Consider the following 20,000-nt stretch of genomic DNA (forward strand, 5'->3'; position numbering starts at 1 on the left):
AGGGGCCAGGAAGCATTATTTTCTCTTAGGAGATATAGTTGACCACCGCATCACTGGGGCGTTTAGTTTGCTTCCTCTGGGTCAATATAAATACAAATACAGGACGAGTATCTCACTGCTTAGTAAATATGATGTGTTATTGAGCAGAGTATTGCATTCAATTAGAATTTAATTTAACCCGCCGGCGGTTCATCCAATGAGGGCAGACCAGCCACGTGAGGTCATGGTGATGGCCACGCCCCCGCAAAAAGCCCACCACGCCCCCTCCCGTCACAAACGCTCCCTCTCTCCCAGGGCCGCGATCTGCGGTGAAGCGCTGTGCACACGCCCTCGGGCGTGCGTGCTACAGAACGCACTGGGACCGCAGCCTTAGGGATGCCCAGGGAACCCAAGGGGCCCCTAGGAACCCTGGTTGAAAAACACTAACCTATGCAGTGGAGGAAATACAAAGCATAAAGTATAACATTGGTAGTGAAGGTACCTGATGAAAGGGTCACCTTAACAAGGATGCATGTTTGGCCAAACAATTGAACTAAATGACCCATATTTGGAATTAAAAAAAATAATGTATCAAGTAATGTCATATTGGACATTCTATATTGGGGCTTCTATGCACTGTTCTGAGAGTAACCCTTCTGCATTGAGGACGCTAATGATCATAAAAGCGGTAGCGGAGGTGGGCGATCATAATGCGACGAAGAGCAGCGTCCTCAAAATTCATAGGGGTGACAATTGGCAAACCGTGCAGAGAAGCGGCAGCAGAAGAGAAGGGCAGTCCTGGTGTGTGTGTGTGTGTGTGTGTGTGTGTGTGTGTGTGTGTGTGTGTGTGTGTGTGTGTGTGTGTGTGTGTGTGTGTGTGTGTGTGTGTGTGTGTGTGTGTGTGTGTGTGTGTGCGTGTGTTCTCTAAAGGGAACACACACGACTTCTACTCCTTTTTATAACAGCCCTATAGTTTACCATTATAAGCCCCTCCCCATAACAAGGAAAGAGGAGCAGAGGAAGTTTAGCTTGCAAGAGGAAAAGGATCTACTGGATTTGTCTTTAGAAGGTTTTCCATCGCACGTGCTGCCCACAATATGCAACTGAAGACCCTGAGCCAAGATAAAAGAAAGGTTACATGGAGCTGAAGTTCTTCTGTAGCATGGTGAATTGAATGATCAGAAATGGCTAGTTATACTTGGATTGCAGGCCTTCGTGCGACTTAATGAAAGATTAGTGGGTTTACAGGTGCAGTGCCATGTTGCCGACCCGAATGCAACCTTGATAAAGCATTTAATAGTCTAATTGGCTTCCCTAAAAAGTTTTAACTGTGCTAAAAGCAAAGATTGGCGGCTTTAATTCTGTGAAAATTAATTTCTTCTGGGCCTCTGAATGGGGAGCCATTGTCAATCAAGGGGTTTGTTTACCCTCCCCCTACGATGTCCCTATCAGAGAGCCAATAAAGATAAGGGGAGGGTGAGAGGGGGCTCTGCCTGTGCAAACTCATGTTGAACACAAAGTGCCATCAGACAAAAGGGAGCAGCCAGAGGAAAATCATCCCCCACCCAGGTCTCCGCTCACTAAATATTTCTGGTTAAAAGACAATAAACCAATGTGACCCCTAAACAGGTCACTGTCATTAGCACACATTGCTCCTAGGGAAGATTTCATCTTTAAAAATCACCCAAGATCTAGAATAATCCTAACTGAATTCTACCTTCTTCCTAATGGAAACCCCTAAAATCAGGGCATGCATTGCCACATCACACGATTTATTTTACTTTTGGGGAGAGAATTGCAGCGTTGGAGGTGCAGTTCCAGTATCCTCACTGCAGCATTTCAGCACAATGTTGCTGTAAAAGCTTTTTTTCCTGTAGGCAATTAAAAATGGCCGCCTGAGGTATTTTCTCAAAACTGCTAAACAACTGACCCGATCCCTGGACTTGTTACCAATTCATACTAAATTACTTATTTATACATCAGACAAACATAGGGTACAAGTGAAACCTTTAATGGCCAACTTGTGGTTAAGAAGAGCTAGCTCTCAGAACCAGGGGTCTCTTCAGGCAGATTTTAGTTAAAAAAAATCCCAGCAGGACTTGTGTTCCTAAAAGCCAGCGCACCTCACAACCACGACTTAACCACTGAGGACTTCTACACTACTTTTGTAGTGTCTATTCTACCGGCTAACAAGGTACAATCCTCTTTCTACATCATAACAGAGCTGGACAAACTGGACAAGTGGATTTCTTCCCCAGCCTGGTGTACAGCAGTGGGATATTGGGGGTGGCGACATATGGAGTTCTTAGCGCTACGCAAAGCATTGTGGGACGCAACTTTGAGAAGCAGATCGTGCTCCAAAGACGGTCAGTGGAAACCACCATTTTCCCGCACCGGCCGCCGCAGTGGACAAATGGCTTCCCGCGAATTTGCTTTATGGGTTTAGCAAATGTACATCTCTCACAGAAGTGCATCCAAAAAAGGCAGGTTGGCCCTGTTTAGCCATGCAATAACTACATAATGAACACGGCACAATTCTGTGAGGTCTTGAATGAATTGGTCCCAAAGTCAGCTTGCCAAAGCCCCCTGTACAGAATAGGTATAGCGAGATGGAGAATAGACAGTATTCTGTAACACTTACTCTCAACTGCGTGTACTGCACAGAAAAGTAGGCAGAGGGGAGAGGAGAGGTCTTAATTATACAACACGGAACAGTCCTGATTAAGATAAGACAGCAGAGACTGACATTAGTACACAACCTTTAATTCTTTTGGGTAACTAGAGCATCCTGGTTAAACAACCCCTTGTTTTGGTCACCCACTGGTCAGTGTAAATCTTGTTGCAAGAACCACTTTGCCCACCCAGTCTGTCCATTTTCCTATCGGCTGTCAAACTCCAACCCTACTAGATCCTTGGCGCTCATATTTACGATGGCCTAATGTCCATCACAAGCATGTTTGAATCCTCTTACTACATTAGCCTTATACCACTTCTGCTGAGAGCCAATTCCACAAATATACCACCATTTCCGTGACGAACGACTTCACATTTTCACGGAGCCTTCCACCCCCCAGTTTCCGAGCGTGGCTTCTTGTTATAACACTTTTCTCTGAGATACAGTGGGCTTCCTTCCTCTACTTTGTTGGAACCCTCCATATGTTAGAACGTTCTTATATCCCCCTCTCCTCCAAGTTGTAAATATGGTGGTCTTTTATAGTCTTTCCCAATGGGTTTTATGGTGTAGACCAGCATTTCCCAAACTTTGTTACCCTGTGCTCCCTCTGCTAGAAAATAGTCCCCCAAAACTCCCAATTAATAAATCTCATCGCCATCTCACTAATTACACTGTGTGAGTGATCCCAGGCAGTAAAGGGTCCTGAGCCTGTGGGGAAAACATATGCTTAATAAACCACCTAACTGCCCCTCAGTGTGTGAAGGCAGCAGTGGGAGAGGGGGAGTGGGGTAAATCACTCTTACTCACTGCGGGAGCTTCCAAAGTCACTCCCCACAATGCCTTGCTGCTGTGTCACCTGGCAGCTCATGCTGTAACTGTGATACCCCCCAACACTAAGGTGCAGTCCCCATACAGACTCAGGACCCCACAGTGTGTATGCTTGTTTTCTCTTTTTCTCTTGAGGAATCCATCAAGAAAAGAACTTTGTCTACAATCACAATTAAACCATTCCTCAGCGCCACAGGAGGTGTCTTTCCCCAGCCATCGAACATGACCCAATATCAACACGACAGGTCACCCGAAGGCCTCACTTACCGTGGACATGGGACTGCTGGAAACTTTTCCCGGGCGCGAAGTGAAAGTTCCCAGCGACCTGTTGCAAAGAAACACATTGGTTTGGTTATGGCTTCGAACACCTGCAATGACCTTCCTGCAGAACTAGGAACGGGCGAAAGGGTCGCCCGAGCTCGCAAAGCGTGGAATGTGCCATATGAGTGGGAGTAAGGGTCTGCCCGCGATTCGTCATGGGGGGACTCCATGCCTCTGGACGAGCTTATTGGCAAAATGCTCCACAAAAAATCGCTAGTTTCGCTTAAGGCTAATTTCCACTGAAGTCTTTACTTTTATTTATTTTTTAACCCTAGTTGGGAAGCAGGGGGTCCTCAGAGCTGAATGGTGTTAATTCGAGCTCCGGGGACCCCCTGCTCCCAGAGGGCCCCGGATGGGCATGCAATATGGAAGTTTAAAGGTCCAGCTGGCCAACGTCATCCCTTGTGGCTTCCTATTGGCCTCCGAACCTTTAATCCCGCATTACATACCGGCAGCACCTTTAGAGGTCAGAATCTCAGGGTGCAGGGGGTCCCCGAAGCTGGAATCAACGCGGTTCAGCTCAGGAGACCCCCAGCATCATACCCAGGAGACGTGGGGGGATACATTTATTTATAAAGGGAACGGCTTTTCTTTTGGAGACTATAGATGGGACAAGCAGCTGAAAGCTGCGAACTGGCAAAATGGCAGACTCCTCTAGCGACGTTTTTAACCCTTTGAAGTTTGCCGAAGCGTTTCCCAAGGAATCCAGTCTGGGGGGCAGGAAATGCTTACAATTCCACGCCTGCATGCGGGACAGTTTGGCACTTCTCTGCATGTACACCGAACGCAAAGCAGAGCAACAATGTGTTATCTGCACCTGTGACACTGCTGCTGCCCTCAACCCAAACATTCCTCAACTCTTCCGCTGTAGTTGCTTTGCAAAGTACCCTTGGCAGTGGAAGGGTTAAAGGGTATCTAGCACGCGAGTGCAGTTTTTCACGCTTGTTTAGTAATGAAGATTTCCTTTTAAGTTACGAGACTTTGGAAGTCAGTGTATCATTTCGTGGCACTTCTTCCCCACTTTTTGTTCTTTGATACATCTGTAGATACATTTTTTTCTATTTGGAATGTGCAGTATTTTATTTTTTCACACTTATTCGCACATTTTAATTCTCACTCGTCACACGATATTTATATATTTTTGCATGTTTTAACCATCTACATACTGTATACATCAATATACAGACAGACGTCTGAATACCTACATGTTTACAAATACATTAATATACGTGTGTATATATGTGTATAAATGGATACACATTTTTATGTATATTAGGACACTAGTTTATGATTTCATTCTCCTTTTAGTATATATCTACATGTAAAAGAATAAAACAATTTAGTGTCAGATATAAAAATAAGTCATTTTTATTGTTTTCGGAGGGACACTATTTATATTAAAGTATACGGGTGAAGTCTTGTCCTACGCCTCCTACTTTCTCTCCCCTAGTAACAAGATTATGAAGTCCCTCCTGTATATATGGTGTTACAAGGCAGGAGCAGGATCTGACGATCGAGTCACATTGGTCTTAATATGGGAGACGTGTGAGGAGCACTTACCTTGTTGACTTCTAGAAACCCGTACACTTGGCAGCCCTCGTTCCTCTGCTCTTCCATCTTCTGGCTGAACCCTCCCGCTTACACTGGGCTATGGAGTCCGGAGTCTTGAACGCCCAGCCTTTCCTTCGGTACGCCTCGCGGACATCATCGCAGGAGTTACAACACCTGCGAGGAACCAGATAACACAACCATGTTATTACGAGTGACAGAATGTGTGAAACAATAACTGCAAAGAACTAGGAAACACATTCTAGAATCATAATCTAATTTAAGAAAATAAGGTGGTTCCCAGCACTCGAGAGATATGTTAATAAGAACGGTCACACGCGTTAAGTGAAAAAAAACAATAGAACATTTGTTACTGATGTGAGTGTGTACAGAAACATGCAATATTACATCTCATACAAAAAAAGGTCAACAATGTGATACACCACTCAGGTCCTAAAGCGACACGGACAATCGCAGGAGAATATATACAGAATATGTATCAAAATGAGCACGTCTGAGTGAACACACAAACTAGATACACAACCAAAAACAGGAAGAAAAAGAGCAAAAGGAAACAAACATGAGTAATAGCACACAATTACACGCGTCTCACAAGCGCTGTGACTCCGATGAGCTGGGACGCCGCAGATCTAGGCATTTTGAGGGGCACTTTTTAGGAGAAGGGAAGTGCCACCTGTATTTGACACGTGGGAACTGATCTGAAGACTGGGTTAGTGCCCCGAAACGTTGCCCCCCTTGTTTAATTGCGTGTTCCCTTGCCCCATGCTCGTGGGATTTTCTCCTCGAGTCCTTGTAGTGGATAAGTATCGGAGCGCATACATACTAGTGTTGATTTTGATACATATTCTGTATATATCGTACTGTTATTGTCCTTGTTGGTGTATGATCCGAGTGATGTGTATCACCGGATATATTTTGTATGAGATGGAATATTGCATCCTTCTGTACACACACTATATCTTTTATCAGCAACAAATATTGCGTTTTTTTCATCATTTAACACATGCCCGTTACCACCCTTACCAAATAATACGTTTTCAGTGCTGGGAACCACCTTTATTTTTTACCATTAACCTAGAGGGAATTGGGGTCCCTCTTTGTTCTTGTTGCACCGGTATTTGTATATATTGATACCCGTTCCGTTCCAAGGGGGTGCTGTCTGACCTATACACTTTTCATAATATTAAGTCTCCTTAAAGTGATCAGAAGCATTGGAAAACCTGAAACAAATCAATAACAATGATACAGCTCAACCCCGTTACAACGCGAATCCGCTTAGAACGCGATGCCAGCGTGGCGCCCAACCATTGTGTACTCCGAGCACAAAAAGTCATTTGCTTTATGTAATAAAATGCCAAGGTAAATCGCCGGTATTGCGAGTTGCTTTTATATTCTCTAGGATTTAAAGAATATTCTGGCAAAGGAAAAACATGGGTAGGATCATGTGAGTAGGTTACAGGCTCTGTACTTCTGTAACCCCGGCTGTGCTGCAAAGCTGTGTAATGCGGCAGGCAGAAGCTTATATGGGTCCCATGTTAAAATGGATAAGAAGCAAAAGGGGAAACCGAGTGCTCATTTGCATGTCATTACCCAGAATCCATAGCTGTAGTGGAAGCATAGTATCCTGTTAGATAATGGGGAAAGGCAGGGTTGCAGACCTGTTAACGTGCTCACAAGTGATATTTTTATTTGATCGTTCGTAGCACAAATTGAAACGGTTGAACAATTTTAAATTAACCGAGCCAGCCGCGGAACGTGACAGAGCCACCTTGCGCCAGCCGTCGACGTTCTTGTTGGGGTGGAGAGGCCAACAGCTAGGAAACTCGAGACAGATTCTTTTTTTTAATACTACTAGGTGAGCGACTAGTCACTCTGTTTATGTGATTTAGGGGAATATTCACCCAATTAAGAAAAAACATCCCGAATTCAACCCTGCCCCTTGTTAGAATAAGCTGCACACCTCTCTCTACCTGTATTGGTTCTCAGGATGTTATTGGCGTTAACCAAGCTGATGCTGGCACAACGAAACCCTTCACCTCCTCTGCTCCATGCCAACCAATGTCTGATAACTGCGCCTAGCAGGCTCCAGCATTTATAGCTAACCAACACACTGCGTTATGATGTCACTGATGAGCTCACGTGACCTCACAATGCTGTGGTCAGCGGCCTACCTACCAAAGGCAGAAAGAATTATGTGAAGGAGCCCACCCAGCCAACACGAGACATCATTATTTATAATAGTAGTATGAATATATATTCAAGCATACCGTCTGCAAAGGATTACCAACATATTAGAATATAAATAATATTTATAATCATTGGAATTGCAACTCTTGAGTTAAAACATAACTGCAAAGGACCAAACCCCACGACAGAGATATACACACACGGGACACTATCTAACGCGATAGATCGCATCCTCAAGCACTACAGGACTTGCAAATAACCAACAATTTTAACGTTACGATCATAAAAAAATAAATAAAAAACGCTTCCTTGACATGATCACAATTACACCCAACACACACTTAATATAGGTCTACCTACTATCACAGAAAATGGAAACATCTCAGCCATACCCCAACCTGCCAGAGCATCTAAAGAGGGCAAACTCATGTCACCCGAGTTTTTAAACAAGAGTTTACACAGACAGAGCCCCCTCTCCTCTGCCCCCCTAATCTTTATTGGTTCTCCGATAAGGACAGGGTGGGACAAGGGGAAAGAAAACACTTCATTGGCAAACCCCTCACCATTGAAATGCCCCAAAGAAATATCACGTGTGATTACTTTACAGGGAACCCATGGCAGACAGATCTTTTGCTTTCCGCACAATTTGATTCATTTAAAGAAGCCAATTCAGTTGGTCCATTCTTTACAAAAGGTTTTCTGTACAGTTTGCTGCGTGGGATTGTACCGGTATGTTTATTTGTAAGCTACAAGGGACTGCCACCTTCAAAACGTCACCGGATGCGGTGACATTTCCATTGGCACACGATCTCCGGGGTGAGATCCGCTCCCCTATATAACCTTCATAGCTCCCTTTTGACATACCTAGTACGGCCTGGCCACTTTAGTATGTTGCAGGGGAAATTCAGGCCGACGTGTAGGACAAATCGTCGTGGACGTCTACCCTAAAAAGGGTAACCCAGAAAGGCCGTTCTCTAAACCCGAAACCGGTAAGCCCATACCCTAAAAAAAAAAAAAAACCTAACTCCTAATCACCTACCTCAATACCAAAAACTGGCCAGCGGCTAAACAGCAGCAGCCAACTGTCCGAGGGCGGTGAAGGCCCTATCCGTGGGCCAACTACTCCACTTATGTTTCTGGCATCCATGCACCAGTTGCGTCATGCGACAGCCCCATGGGCGATCACGTGACACGGAAGTGCCGGCGGGAGCCAGGAACCCCAGCACTGTAAAAAGGTTGACATGCAATTACCGGATATCTTCAGTCTCGGCTCCGTAGCAGCTTTCGCAGCGTTTGGGGTCTAAGGAAGTTGGATCAAACACCGTCTCCTCTTCCGCTTTCCCTAGATCTGGAATGGAGTATGATGGAGATTAGCGGTGACGGTGCAGTCCCACCTAACATATGCCACCAAACGGCTGCCATTTACAAGCCCCACATTTGTTTTTTCATTTATTGTAGGGTCGTTACAGACACTATTGAATAACATCAAATGATAATGAATAAAATAGAGAGAGATGAGCTGGGGAGCTTCACAAATATAAGTAGCAATACACCCAAACCATGAGTGCCACGGTGCAGTGATGCAACGGGTTACCTTCTCCATGAGCGCAACTTCCCAGATAAAACTTAAAGCCAACTCAACATTTAATTCGTTATGTTACACAGTATGTGAAGCAGTGGGTCCCACTGAGCTGAACCGCACTGTTTTTCGCTCTGGAGACCCCCTGGTTCTTGAGATCTTGATATTTTTGGGCGCCAGTGTTCTGGTCCCCTTTTGGGAAATCCATATGGCTGCCACCCAAGCATCACTCCAATGGTCCAAAAGGAAGCTGTAGTGTCACCGCTTGATTGAGATTTACATTTAAATTGATTGAGATTTACATTGATTGAGATTTAGATTTATATTGATTGAGATTTAGATTTACATTTAGATTTAAATTGATTGAGATTTAGATTTACATTGATTGAGATTTAGATTTACATTGATTGAGATTTAGATTTACATTTAGATTTACATTGATTGAGATTTAGATTTACATTGATTGAGATTTACATTGATTGAGATTTAGATTTACATTGATTGAGATTTAGATTTACATTGATTGAGATTTAGATTTACATTGATCGAGATTTAGATTTACATTGATCGAGATTTAGATTTACATTGATTGAGATTTAGATTTACATTGATTGAGATTTAGATTTACATTGATTGAGATTGAGATTTACATTGATTGAGATTGAGATTTACATTGATTGAGATTTAGATTTACATTGATTGAGATTTAGATTTACATTGATTGAGATTTAGATTTACATTGATTGAGATTTAGATTTACATTGATTGAGATTTAGATTTACATTGATTGAGATTTAGATTTACATTTAGATTTACATTGATTGAGATTTAGATTTAAATTGATTGAGATTTAGATTTACATTTAGATTTACATTGATTGAGATTTAGATTCACATTTAGATTTACATTGATTGAGATTTAGATTTACATTGATTGAGATTTAGATTTACATTTAGATTTACATTAATTGAGATTTAGATTTACATTTATATTTAAATTGATAGAGATTTAGATTTACATTGATAGAGATTTACATTTACATTGATTGAGATTTAGATTTAAATTGATTGAGATTTAGATTTACATTGATTGAGATTTAGATTTACATTGATTGAGATTTAGATTTACATTGATTGAGATTTAGATTTACATTGATTGAGATTTAGATTTACATTGATTGAGATTTAGATTTACATTGATTGAGATTTAGATTTACATTTAGATTTACATTGATTGAGATTTAGATTTACATTGATTGAGATTTAGATTGATTGAGATTTAGATTTACATTGATTGAGATTGAGATTGACATTGATTGAGATTTAGATTTACATTGATTGAGATTGAGATTTACATTGATTAAGATTTAGATTTACATTGATTGAGATTTAGATTTACATTGATTGAGATTGAGATTTACATTGATTGAGATTTAGATTCACATTTAGATTTACATTGATTGAGATTTAGATTTACATTGATTGAGATTTAGATTTACATTTAGATTTACATTAATTGAGATTTACATTTAGATTTAAATTGATTGAGATTTAGATTTACATTGATTGAGATTTAGATTTACATTGATTGAGATTTAGATTTACATTGATTGAGATTTAGATTTACATTGATTGAGATTTAGATTTACATTGATTGAGATTTACATTGAGATTTAGATTTACATTGATTGAGATTTAGATTTACATTGATTGAGATTTAGATTTACATTGAGATTGAGATTTACATTGATTGAGATTTAGATTTACATTGATTGAGATTTAGATTTACATTGATTGAGATTTACATTGATTGAGATTTAGATTGAGATTTAGATTTACATTGATTGAGATTTACATTGATTGAGATTTAGATTTACATTGATTGAGATTTAGATTTACATTGATTGAGATTTTGATTTACATTGATTGAGATTTTGATTTACATTGAGATTTAGATTTACATTGATTGAGATTTAGATTTAAATTGATTGAGATTTACATTGATTTACATTGATTGAGATTTAGATTTACATTGATTGAGATTTAGATTTACATTGATTGAGATTTTGATTTACATTGATTGAGATTTTGATTTACATTGATTGAGATTTAGATTTACATTGAGATTTAGATTTACATTGAGATTTAGATTTACATTGATTGAGATTTAGATTTACATTGATTGAGATTTAGATTTAAATTGATTGAGATTTAGATTTACATTTAGATTTACATTGATTTAGATTTACATTGATTGAGATTTAGAGTTACATTGATTGAGATTTAGATTTACATTGATTGAGATTTACATTGATTGAGATTGAGATTTACATTGATTGAGATTTAGATTTACGTTGATTGAGATTTAGATTTACATTGATTGAGATTTAGATTTACATTGATTGAGATTAAGATTTACATTTAGATTTACATTGATTGAGATTTAGATTTACATTGATTGATATTTAGATTTACATTGATTGAGATTTAGATTTAGATTTACATTGATTGATATTTAGATTTACATTGATTGAGATTTAGATTCACATTTAGATTTACATTGATTGAGATTTAGATTTACATTGATTGAGATTTAGATTTACATTTAGATTTACATTAATTGAGATTTAGATTTACATTTAGATTTAAATTGATTGAGATTTAGATTAACATTTAGATTTACATTGATTGAGATTTAGATTTACATTGATTGAGATTTAGATTTACATTGATAGAGATTTAGATTTACATTTAGATTTACATTGATTGAGATTTACATTGATTGAGATTTAAATTTACATTGATTGAGATTTAGATTTACATTTAGATTTACATTGATTGAGATTTAGATTTACATTGATTGAGATTGAGATTTACATTGATTAAGATTTAGATTTACATTGATTGAGATTTACATTTAGATTTACATTGATTGAGATTTACATTGATTGAGATTTAGATTTAAATTGATTGAGATTTACATTGATTGAGATTTAGATTTACATTGATTGAGATTTAGATTCACATTTAGATTTACATTGATTGAGATTTAGATTTACATTGATTGAGATTTAGATTTACATTGATTGAGATTTAGATTCACATTTAGATTTACATTAATTGAGATTTAGATTTACATTTAGATTTACATTGATAGAGATTTAGATTTACATTGATTGAGATTTAGATTTACATTGATTGAAATTTAGATTTACATTGATTGAAATTTAGATTTACATTGATTGAGATTTAGATTTACATTGATTGAGATTTAGATTTACATTGATTGAGATTTAGATTTACATTGATTGAGATTTAGATTTACATTTAGATTTAAATTGATTGGGATTTAGATTTACATTGATTGAGATTTAGATTTACATTGATTGAGATTTAGATTTACATTGATTGAGATTTAGATTTAGATTTACATTTAGATTTACATTGATTGAGATTGAGATTTACATTGATTGAGATTTAGATTTACATTGATTGAGATTTAGATTTACATTTAGATTTACATTGATTGAGATTTAGATTTACATTGATTGAGATTTAGATTTACATTTAGATTTACATTGATCGAGATTTAGATTTAAATTGATCGAGATTTAGATTTACATTGATCGAGATTTAGATTTACATTGATTGAGATTTAGATTTACATTGATTGAGATTTAGATTTACATTGATTTAGATTTACATTGATTGAGATTTACATTGATTGAGATTGAGATTTACAGTGATTGAGATTGAGATTTACAGTGATTGAGATTTAGATTTACATTGATTGATAGTTAGATTTACATTGATTGATATTTAGATTTACATTGATTGAGATTTAGATTTACATTTAGATTTACATTGATTGAGATTTAGATTTACATTGATTGAGATTTACATTGATTGAGATTGAGATTTACATTGATTGAGATTTAGATTTACATTGTTTGAGATTAAGATTTACATTTAGATTTACATTAATTGAGATTTAGATTTACATTGATTGAGATTTAGATTTACATTGATTGAGATTTACATTGATTGAGATTTACATTGATTGAGATTGAGATTTACATTGATTGAGATTTAGATTTTCATTTAGATTTATATTGATTGAGATTTAGATTTTCATTTAGATTTACATTGATTGAGATTGAGATTTACATTGATTGAGATTTAGATTTAACTTGATTGAGATTTACATTGATTTAGATTTAGATTTACATTGATTGAGATTTAGATTGAAATTGATTGAGATTTAGATTTACATTGATTGAGATTTAGATTTACATTTAGATTTACATTGATAGAGATTTAGATTTACATTGATTGAAATTTAGATTTACATTGATTGAGATTTAGATTTACATTGATTGAGATTTAGATTTACATTGATTGAGATTTAGATTTACATTTAGATTTAAATTGATTGAGATTTAGATTTACATTGATTGAGATTTAGATTTACATTGATTGAGATTTAGATTTACATTGATTGAGATTTAGATTTACATTTACATTTAGATTTACATTGATTGAGATTGAGATTTACATTGATTGAGATTTAGATTTACATTGATTGAGATTTAGATTTACATTGACATTTAGATTTACATTGATTGAGATTTAGATTTACATTTAGATTTACATTGATCGAGATTTAGATTTAAATTGATCGAGATTTAGATTTACATTGATCGAGATTTAGATTTACATTGATTGAGATTTAGATTTACATTGATTGAGATTTAGATTTACATTTAGATTTAAATTGATTGAGATTGAGATTTACATTGATTGAGATTTAGATTTACATTGATTGAGATTTAGATTTACATTTACATTTAGATTTACATTGATTGAGATTTAGATTTACATTTAGATTTACATTGATCGAGATTTAGATTTAAATTGATCGAGATTTAGATTTACATTGATCGAGATTTAGATTTACATTGATTGAGATTTAGATTTACATTGATCGAGATTTAGATTTACATTGATTGAGATTTAGATTTACATTTACATTTAGATTTACATTGATTGAGATTTAGATTTACATTTAGATTTACATTGATCGAGATTTAGATTTAAATTGATCGAGATTTAGATTTACATTGATTGAGATTTAGATTTACATTGATCGAGATTTAGATTTACATTGATCGAGATTTAGATTTACATTGATTGAGATTTAGATTTACATTGATTGAGATTTAGATTTACATTGATTGAGATTTAGATTTACATTGATTGAGATTTAGATTTACATTGATTGAGATTTAGATTTACATTGATTGAGATTTAGATTTACATTGATTGAGATTTAGATTTACATTGATTGAGATTTAGATTTACATTGATCGAGATTTAGATTTAAATTGATCGAGATTTAGATTTACATTGATTGAGATTTAGATTTACATTGATCGAGATTTAGATTTACATTGATCGAGATTTAGATTTACATTGATTGAGATTTAGATTTACATTGATTGAGATTTAGATTTACATTGATTGAGATTTAAATTGATTGAGATTTACATTGATTGAGATTTACATTGATTGAGATTGAGATTTAGATTTTCATTTAGATTTATATTGATTGAGATTTAGATTTTCATTTAGATTTACATTGATTGAGATTGAGATTTAGATTTAACTTGATTGAAATTTAGATTTACATTTAGATTTACATTGATTGAGATTTAGATTGATCGAGATTTAGATTTAAATTGATCGAGATTTAGATTAACATTGATCGAGATTTAGATTAACATTGATTGAGATTTAGATTTACATTGATTGAGATTTAGATTTACATTGATTGAGATTTAGATTTACATTTAGATTTACATTGATTGAGATTTAGATTTACATTGATTTAGATTTACATTGATTGATATTTAGATTTACATTGATTGAGATTTAGATTTACATTGATTGAGATTTAGATTTACATTGATTGAGATTTAGATTTACATTGATTGAGATTTAGATTTACATTGATTGAGATTTAGATTTACATTGATTGAGATTTACATTGATTGAGATTGAGATTTACATTGATTGAGATTGAGATTTACATTGATTGAGATTGAGATTTACATTGATTGAGATTTAGATTTACATTGATTGAGATTTACATTGACATTGATTGAGATTTACATTGACATTGATTGAGATTTAGATTTACATTGATTGAGATTTACATAGATTGAGATTGAGATTTACATTTAGATTTACATTGATTGAGATTTAGATTTACATTGATTGAGATTTAGATTTACATTGATTGAGATTTAGATTTACATTGATTGAGATTTACATTGATTGAGATTTAGATTTACATTGATTGAGATTTACATTGATTGAGATTTAGATTTACATTGATTGCGATTTAGATAATCATTTAGATTTACATTGATTGAGATTTAGATTTTCATTTAGATTTACATTGATTGAGATTTAGATTTACATTGATTGACATTTAGATTTACATTGATTTGAGATTTACATTGATTGAGATTGAGATTTACATTGATTGAGATTGAGATTTACATTGATTGAGATTTACATTGATTGAGATTTAGATTTAACTTGATTGAGATTTACATTGATTTAGATTTAGATTTACATTGATTGAGATTTAGATTCAAATTTAGATTTACATTGATTGAGATTTAGATTGAAATTGATTGAGATTTAGATTTACATTTAGATTTACATTGATTGAGATTTAGATTTACATTGATTGAGATTTAGATTTACATTGATTGAGATTTACATTGATTGAGATTTAGATTTACATTGATTGAGATTTACATTTACATTTAGATTTACATTTACATTTAGATTTACATTGATTGAGATTTAGATTTACATTGATTGAGATTGAGATTTACATTTAGATTTACATTGATTGAGATTTAGATTTACATTGATTGAGATTTAGATTTTCATTGATTGAGATTTAGATTTACATTTAGATTTACATTGATCGAGATTTAGATTTAAATTGATCGAGATTTAGATTTACATTGATTGAGATTTAGATTTACATTGATTGAGATTTAGATTTACATTGATTGAGATTTAGATTTACATTGATTGAGATTTAGATTTACATTGATTGAGATTTAGATTTACATTGATTGAGATTTACATTGATTGAGATTGAGATTTACATTGATTGAGATTGAGATTTACATTGATTGAGATTGAGATTTACATTGATTGAGATTTACATTGATTGAGATTTACATTGACATTCATTGAGATTTACATTGACATTGATTGAGATTTAGATTTACATTGATTGAGATTTACATAGATTGAGATTGAGATTTACATTGATTGAGATTGAGATTTACATTTAGATTTACATTGATTGAGATTTAGATTTACATTGATTGAGATTTAGATTTACATTGATTGAGATTTAGATTTACATTGATTGAGATTTACATTGATTGAGATTTAGATTTACATTGATTGAGATTTACATTGATTGAGATTTAGATTTACATTGATTGCGATTTAGATTATCATTTAGATTTACATTGATTGAGATTTAGATTTTCATTTAGATTTACATTGATTGAGATTTAGATTTACATTGATTGACATTTAGATTTACATTGATTTGAAATTTACATTGATTGAGATTGAGATTTACATTGATTGAGATTGAGATTTACATTGATTGAGATTTACATTGATTGAGATTTAGATTTAACTTGATTGAGATTTACATTGATTTAGATTTAGATTTACATTGATTGAGATTTAGATTCAAATTTAGATTTACATTGATTGAGATTTAGATTGAAATTGATTGAGATTTAGATTTACATTTAGATTTACATTGATTGAGATTTAGATTTACATTGATTGAGATTTAGATTTACATTGATTGAGATTTACATTGATTGAGATTTAGATTTACATTGATTGAGATTTACATTTACATTTAGATTTACATTTACATTTAGATTTACATTGATTGAGATTTAGATTTACATTGATTGAGATTGAGATTTACATTTAGATTTACATTGATTGAGATTTAGATTTACATTGATTGAGATTTAGATTTTCATTGATTGAGATTTAGATTTACATTTAGATTTACATTGATCGAGATTTAGATTTAAATTGATCGAGATTTAGATTTACATTGATTGAGATTTAGATTTACATTGATTGAGATTTAGATTTACATTGATTGAGATTTAGATTTACATTGATTGAGATTTAGATTTACATTGATTGAGATTTAGATTTAAATTGATTGAGATTTACATTGACATTGATTGAGATTTACATTGACATTGATTGAGATTTAGATTTACATTGATTGAGATTTAGATTAACATTGATTGAGATTTACATTGATTGAGATTGAGATTTACATTGATTGAGATTGAGATTTACATTGATTGAGATTGAGATTTACATTGATTGAGATTGAGATTTACATTGATTGAGATTTAGATTTACATTGTTTGAAATTTAGATTTACATTGATTGAGATTTAGATTTACATTGATTGAGATTTAGATTTACATTGATTGAGATTTAGATTTACATTGATTGAGATTTAGATTGATTGAGTTTTAGATTTACATTGATTGAGATTGAGATTTACATTGATTGAGATTTAGATTTACATTGTTTGAGATTTAGATTTACATTGATTGAGATTTAGATTTACATTGATTGAGATTTAGATTTACATTGATTGAGATTTACATTGATTGAGATTTAGATTTACATTGATTGAGATTTAGATTTACATTGATTGAGATTTAGATTATCATTTAGATTTACATTGATTGAGATTTAGATTTTCATTTAGATTTACATTGATTGAGATTTAGATTTACATTGATTGACAATTAGATTTACATTGAGATTTACATTGATTTGAGATTTACATTGATTTAGATTTAGATTTACATTGATTGAGATTTAGATTCAAATTTAGATTTACATTGATTGAGATTTAGATTTACATTTAGATTTACATTTATTGAGATTTAGATTCACTTTTAGATTTACATTGATTGAGATTTAGATTGAAATTGATTGAGATTTAGATTTACATTGAGATTTAAATTGATTGAGATTCAGATTTACATTGATTGAGATTTAGATTTACATTTAGATATACATTGATTGAGATTTAGATTTACATTGATTGAGATTTAGATTTACATTGATTGAGATTTAGATTTACATTGATTGAGATTTAGATTTACATTGATTGAGATTTAGATTTAAATTGATTGAGATTTACATTGATTGAGATTTAGATTTACATTTAGATTTACATTGATTGAGATTTAGATTTACATTGATTGAGATTTACATTGATTGAGATTTAGATTTAAATTGATTGAGATTTACATTGATTTACATTGATTGAGATTTAGATTTACATTTAGATTTACATTGATTGAGATTTAGATTTACATTGATTGGGATTTAGATTTACATTTAGATTTATATTGATTGAGATTTACATTGATTGAGATTTAGATTTACATTGATTGAGATTTAGATTTACATTTAGATTTACATTGATTGAGATTTACATTGATTGAGATTTAGATTTAAATTGATTGAGATTTACATTGATTGAGATTTAGATTTACATTTAGATTTGCATTGATTGAGATTTAGATTTACATTGATTGAGATTTAGATTTACATTGATTGAGATTTAGATTTACATTGATTGAGATTTAGATTTACATTGATTGAAATTTAGATTTACATTGATTGAGATTTACAGTGATTGAGATTGAGATTTACATTGATTGAGATTTAGATTTACATTGATTCAGATTGAGATTTATTTACATTGATTGAGATTGAGATTTACATTGATTCAGATTTAGATTTACAATGATTGAGATTTACATTGATTGAGATTTAGATTTACATTGAGATTTACATTAATTGAGATTTAGATTTACATTGATTGAGATTTAGATTTACATTGGTTGAGATTTAGATTTACATTGATTGAGATTTAGATTTACATTGGTTGAGATTTACATTGGTTGAGATTGAGATTTATTTACATTGATTGAGATTTAGATTTACATTGATTGAGATTTAGATTAACATTGGTTGAGATTTAGATTTACATTGGTTGAGATTTAGATTTACATTGGTTGAGATTTAGATTTACATTGGTTGAGATTTAGATTTACATTGATTGAGATTTAGATTTACATTGATTGAGATTTAGATTTACATTGATTGAGATTTAGATTTACATTGGTTGAGATTTAGATTTACATTGGTTGAGATTTAGATTTACATTGGTTGAGATTTAGATTTACATTGGTTGAGATTTAGATTTACATTGATTGAGATTTAGATTTACATTGATTGAGATTTAGATTTACATTGATTGAGATTTAGATTTAAATTGATTGAGATTTACATTGATTTACATTGAGATTTAGATTTACATTTAGATTTACATTGATTGAGATTTAGATTTACATTGATTGAGATTTAGATTTACATTGATTGAGATTTACATTGATTGAGATTTAGATTTACATTGATTGAGATTTAGATTTACATTGATTGAGCTTTAGATTTAAATTGATTGAGATTTACATTGATTTACATTGAGATTTAGATTTACATTTAGATTTACATTGATTGAGATTTAGATTTACATTGATTGAGATTTAGATTTACATTGATTGAGATTTACATTGATTGAGATTGAGATTTACATTACATAGTTACATAGTAGATGAGGTTGAAAAAAGACGTACGTCCATCAAGTTCAACCTATGCTAAATTTAGACAACAGATACTTTATTCTATATCT

The 20,000-nt window shown here is 33.2% G+C and overlaps 1 protein-coding gene across 5 annotated transcripts in view; it reads right to left on the reverse strand.

Moving 5' to 3' along the window:
* Positions 1–934: 934 nt before the first annotated feature.
* The window catches only part of LOC142476425 (endoplasmic reticulum-Golgi intermediate compartment protein 3-like), a 28,229-nt gene continuing 9,163 nt past the window's right edge, over positions 935–20,000 (reverse strand). The window contains exons 5-9 of one of the 5 annotated variants that reach the window (XR_012791666.1): positions 8,810–8,906; positions 5,363–5,527; positions 3,749–3,806; positions 2,621–2,635; positions 935–1,091 (exon numbers count right to left, since the gene is read on the reverse strand). Coding sequence is in view for 1 of the 5 variants with exons in the window: in XM_075581799.1 (XP_075437914.1) it covers positions 5,374–5,527; positions 8,810–8,906 (251 nt within the window). In the remaining 4 variants the exon portion in view is untranslated. Of the gene's footprint in view, positions 1,092–2,620; positions 2,697–3,748; positions 3,807–4,565; positions 4,843–5,362; positions 5,528–8,809; positions 8,907–20,000 lie in introns of those variants that run through there. The other 4 variants (XR_012791664.1, XR_012791667.1, XR_012791665.1 and 1 more) reach the window with 4 other exon arrangements.

Source organism: Ascaphus truei, unplaced genomic scaffold (genome assembly GCF_040206685.1).
Source record: "Ascaphus truei isolate aAscTru1 unplaced genomic scaffold, aAscTru1.hap1 HAP1_SCAFFOLD_1595, whole genome shotgun sequence".
In the NCBI taxonomy this organism is placed as follows: Eukaryota; Metazoa; Chordata; class Amphibia; order Anura; family Ascaphidae; genus Ascaphus; species Ascaphus truei.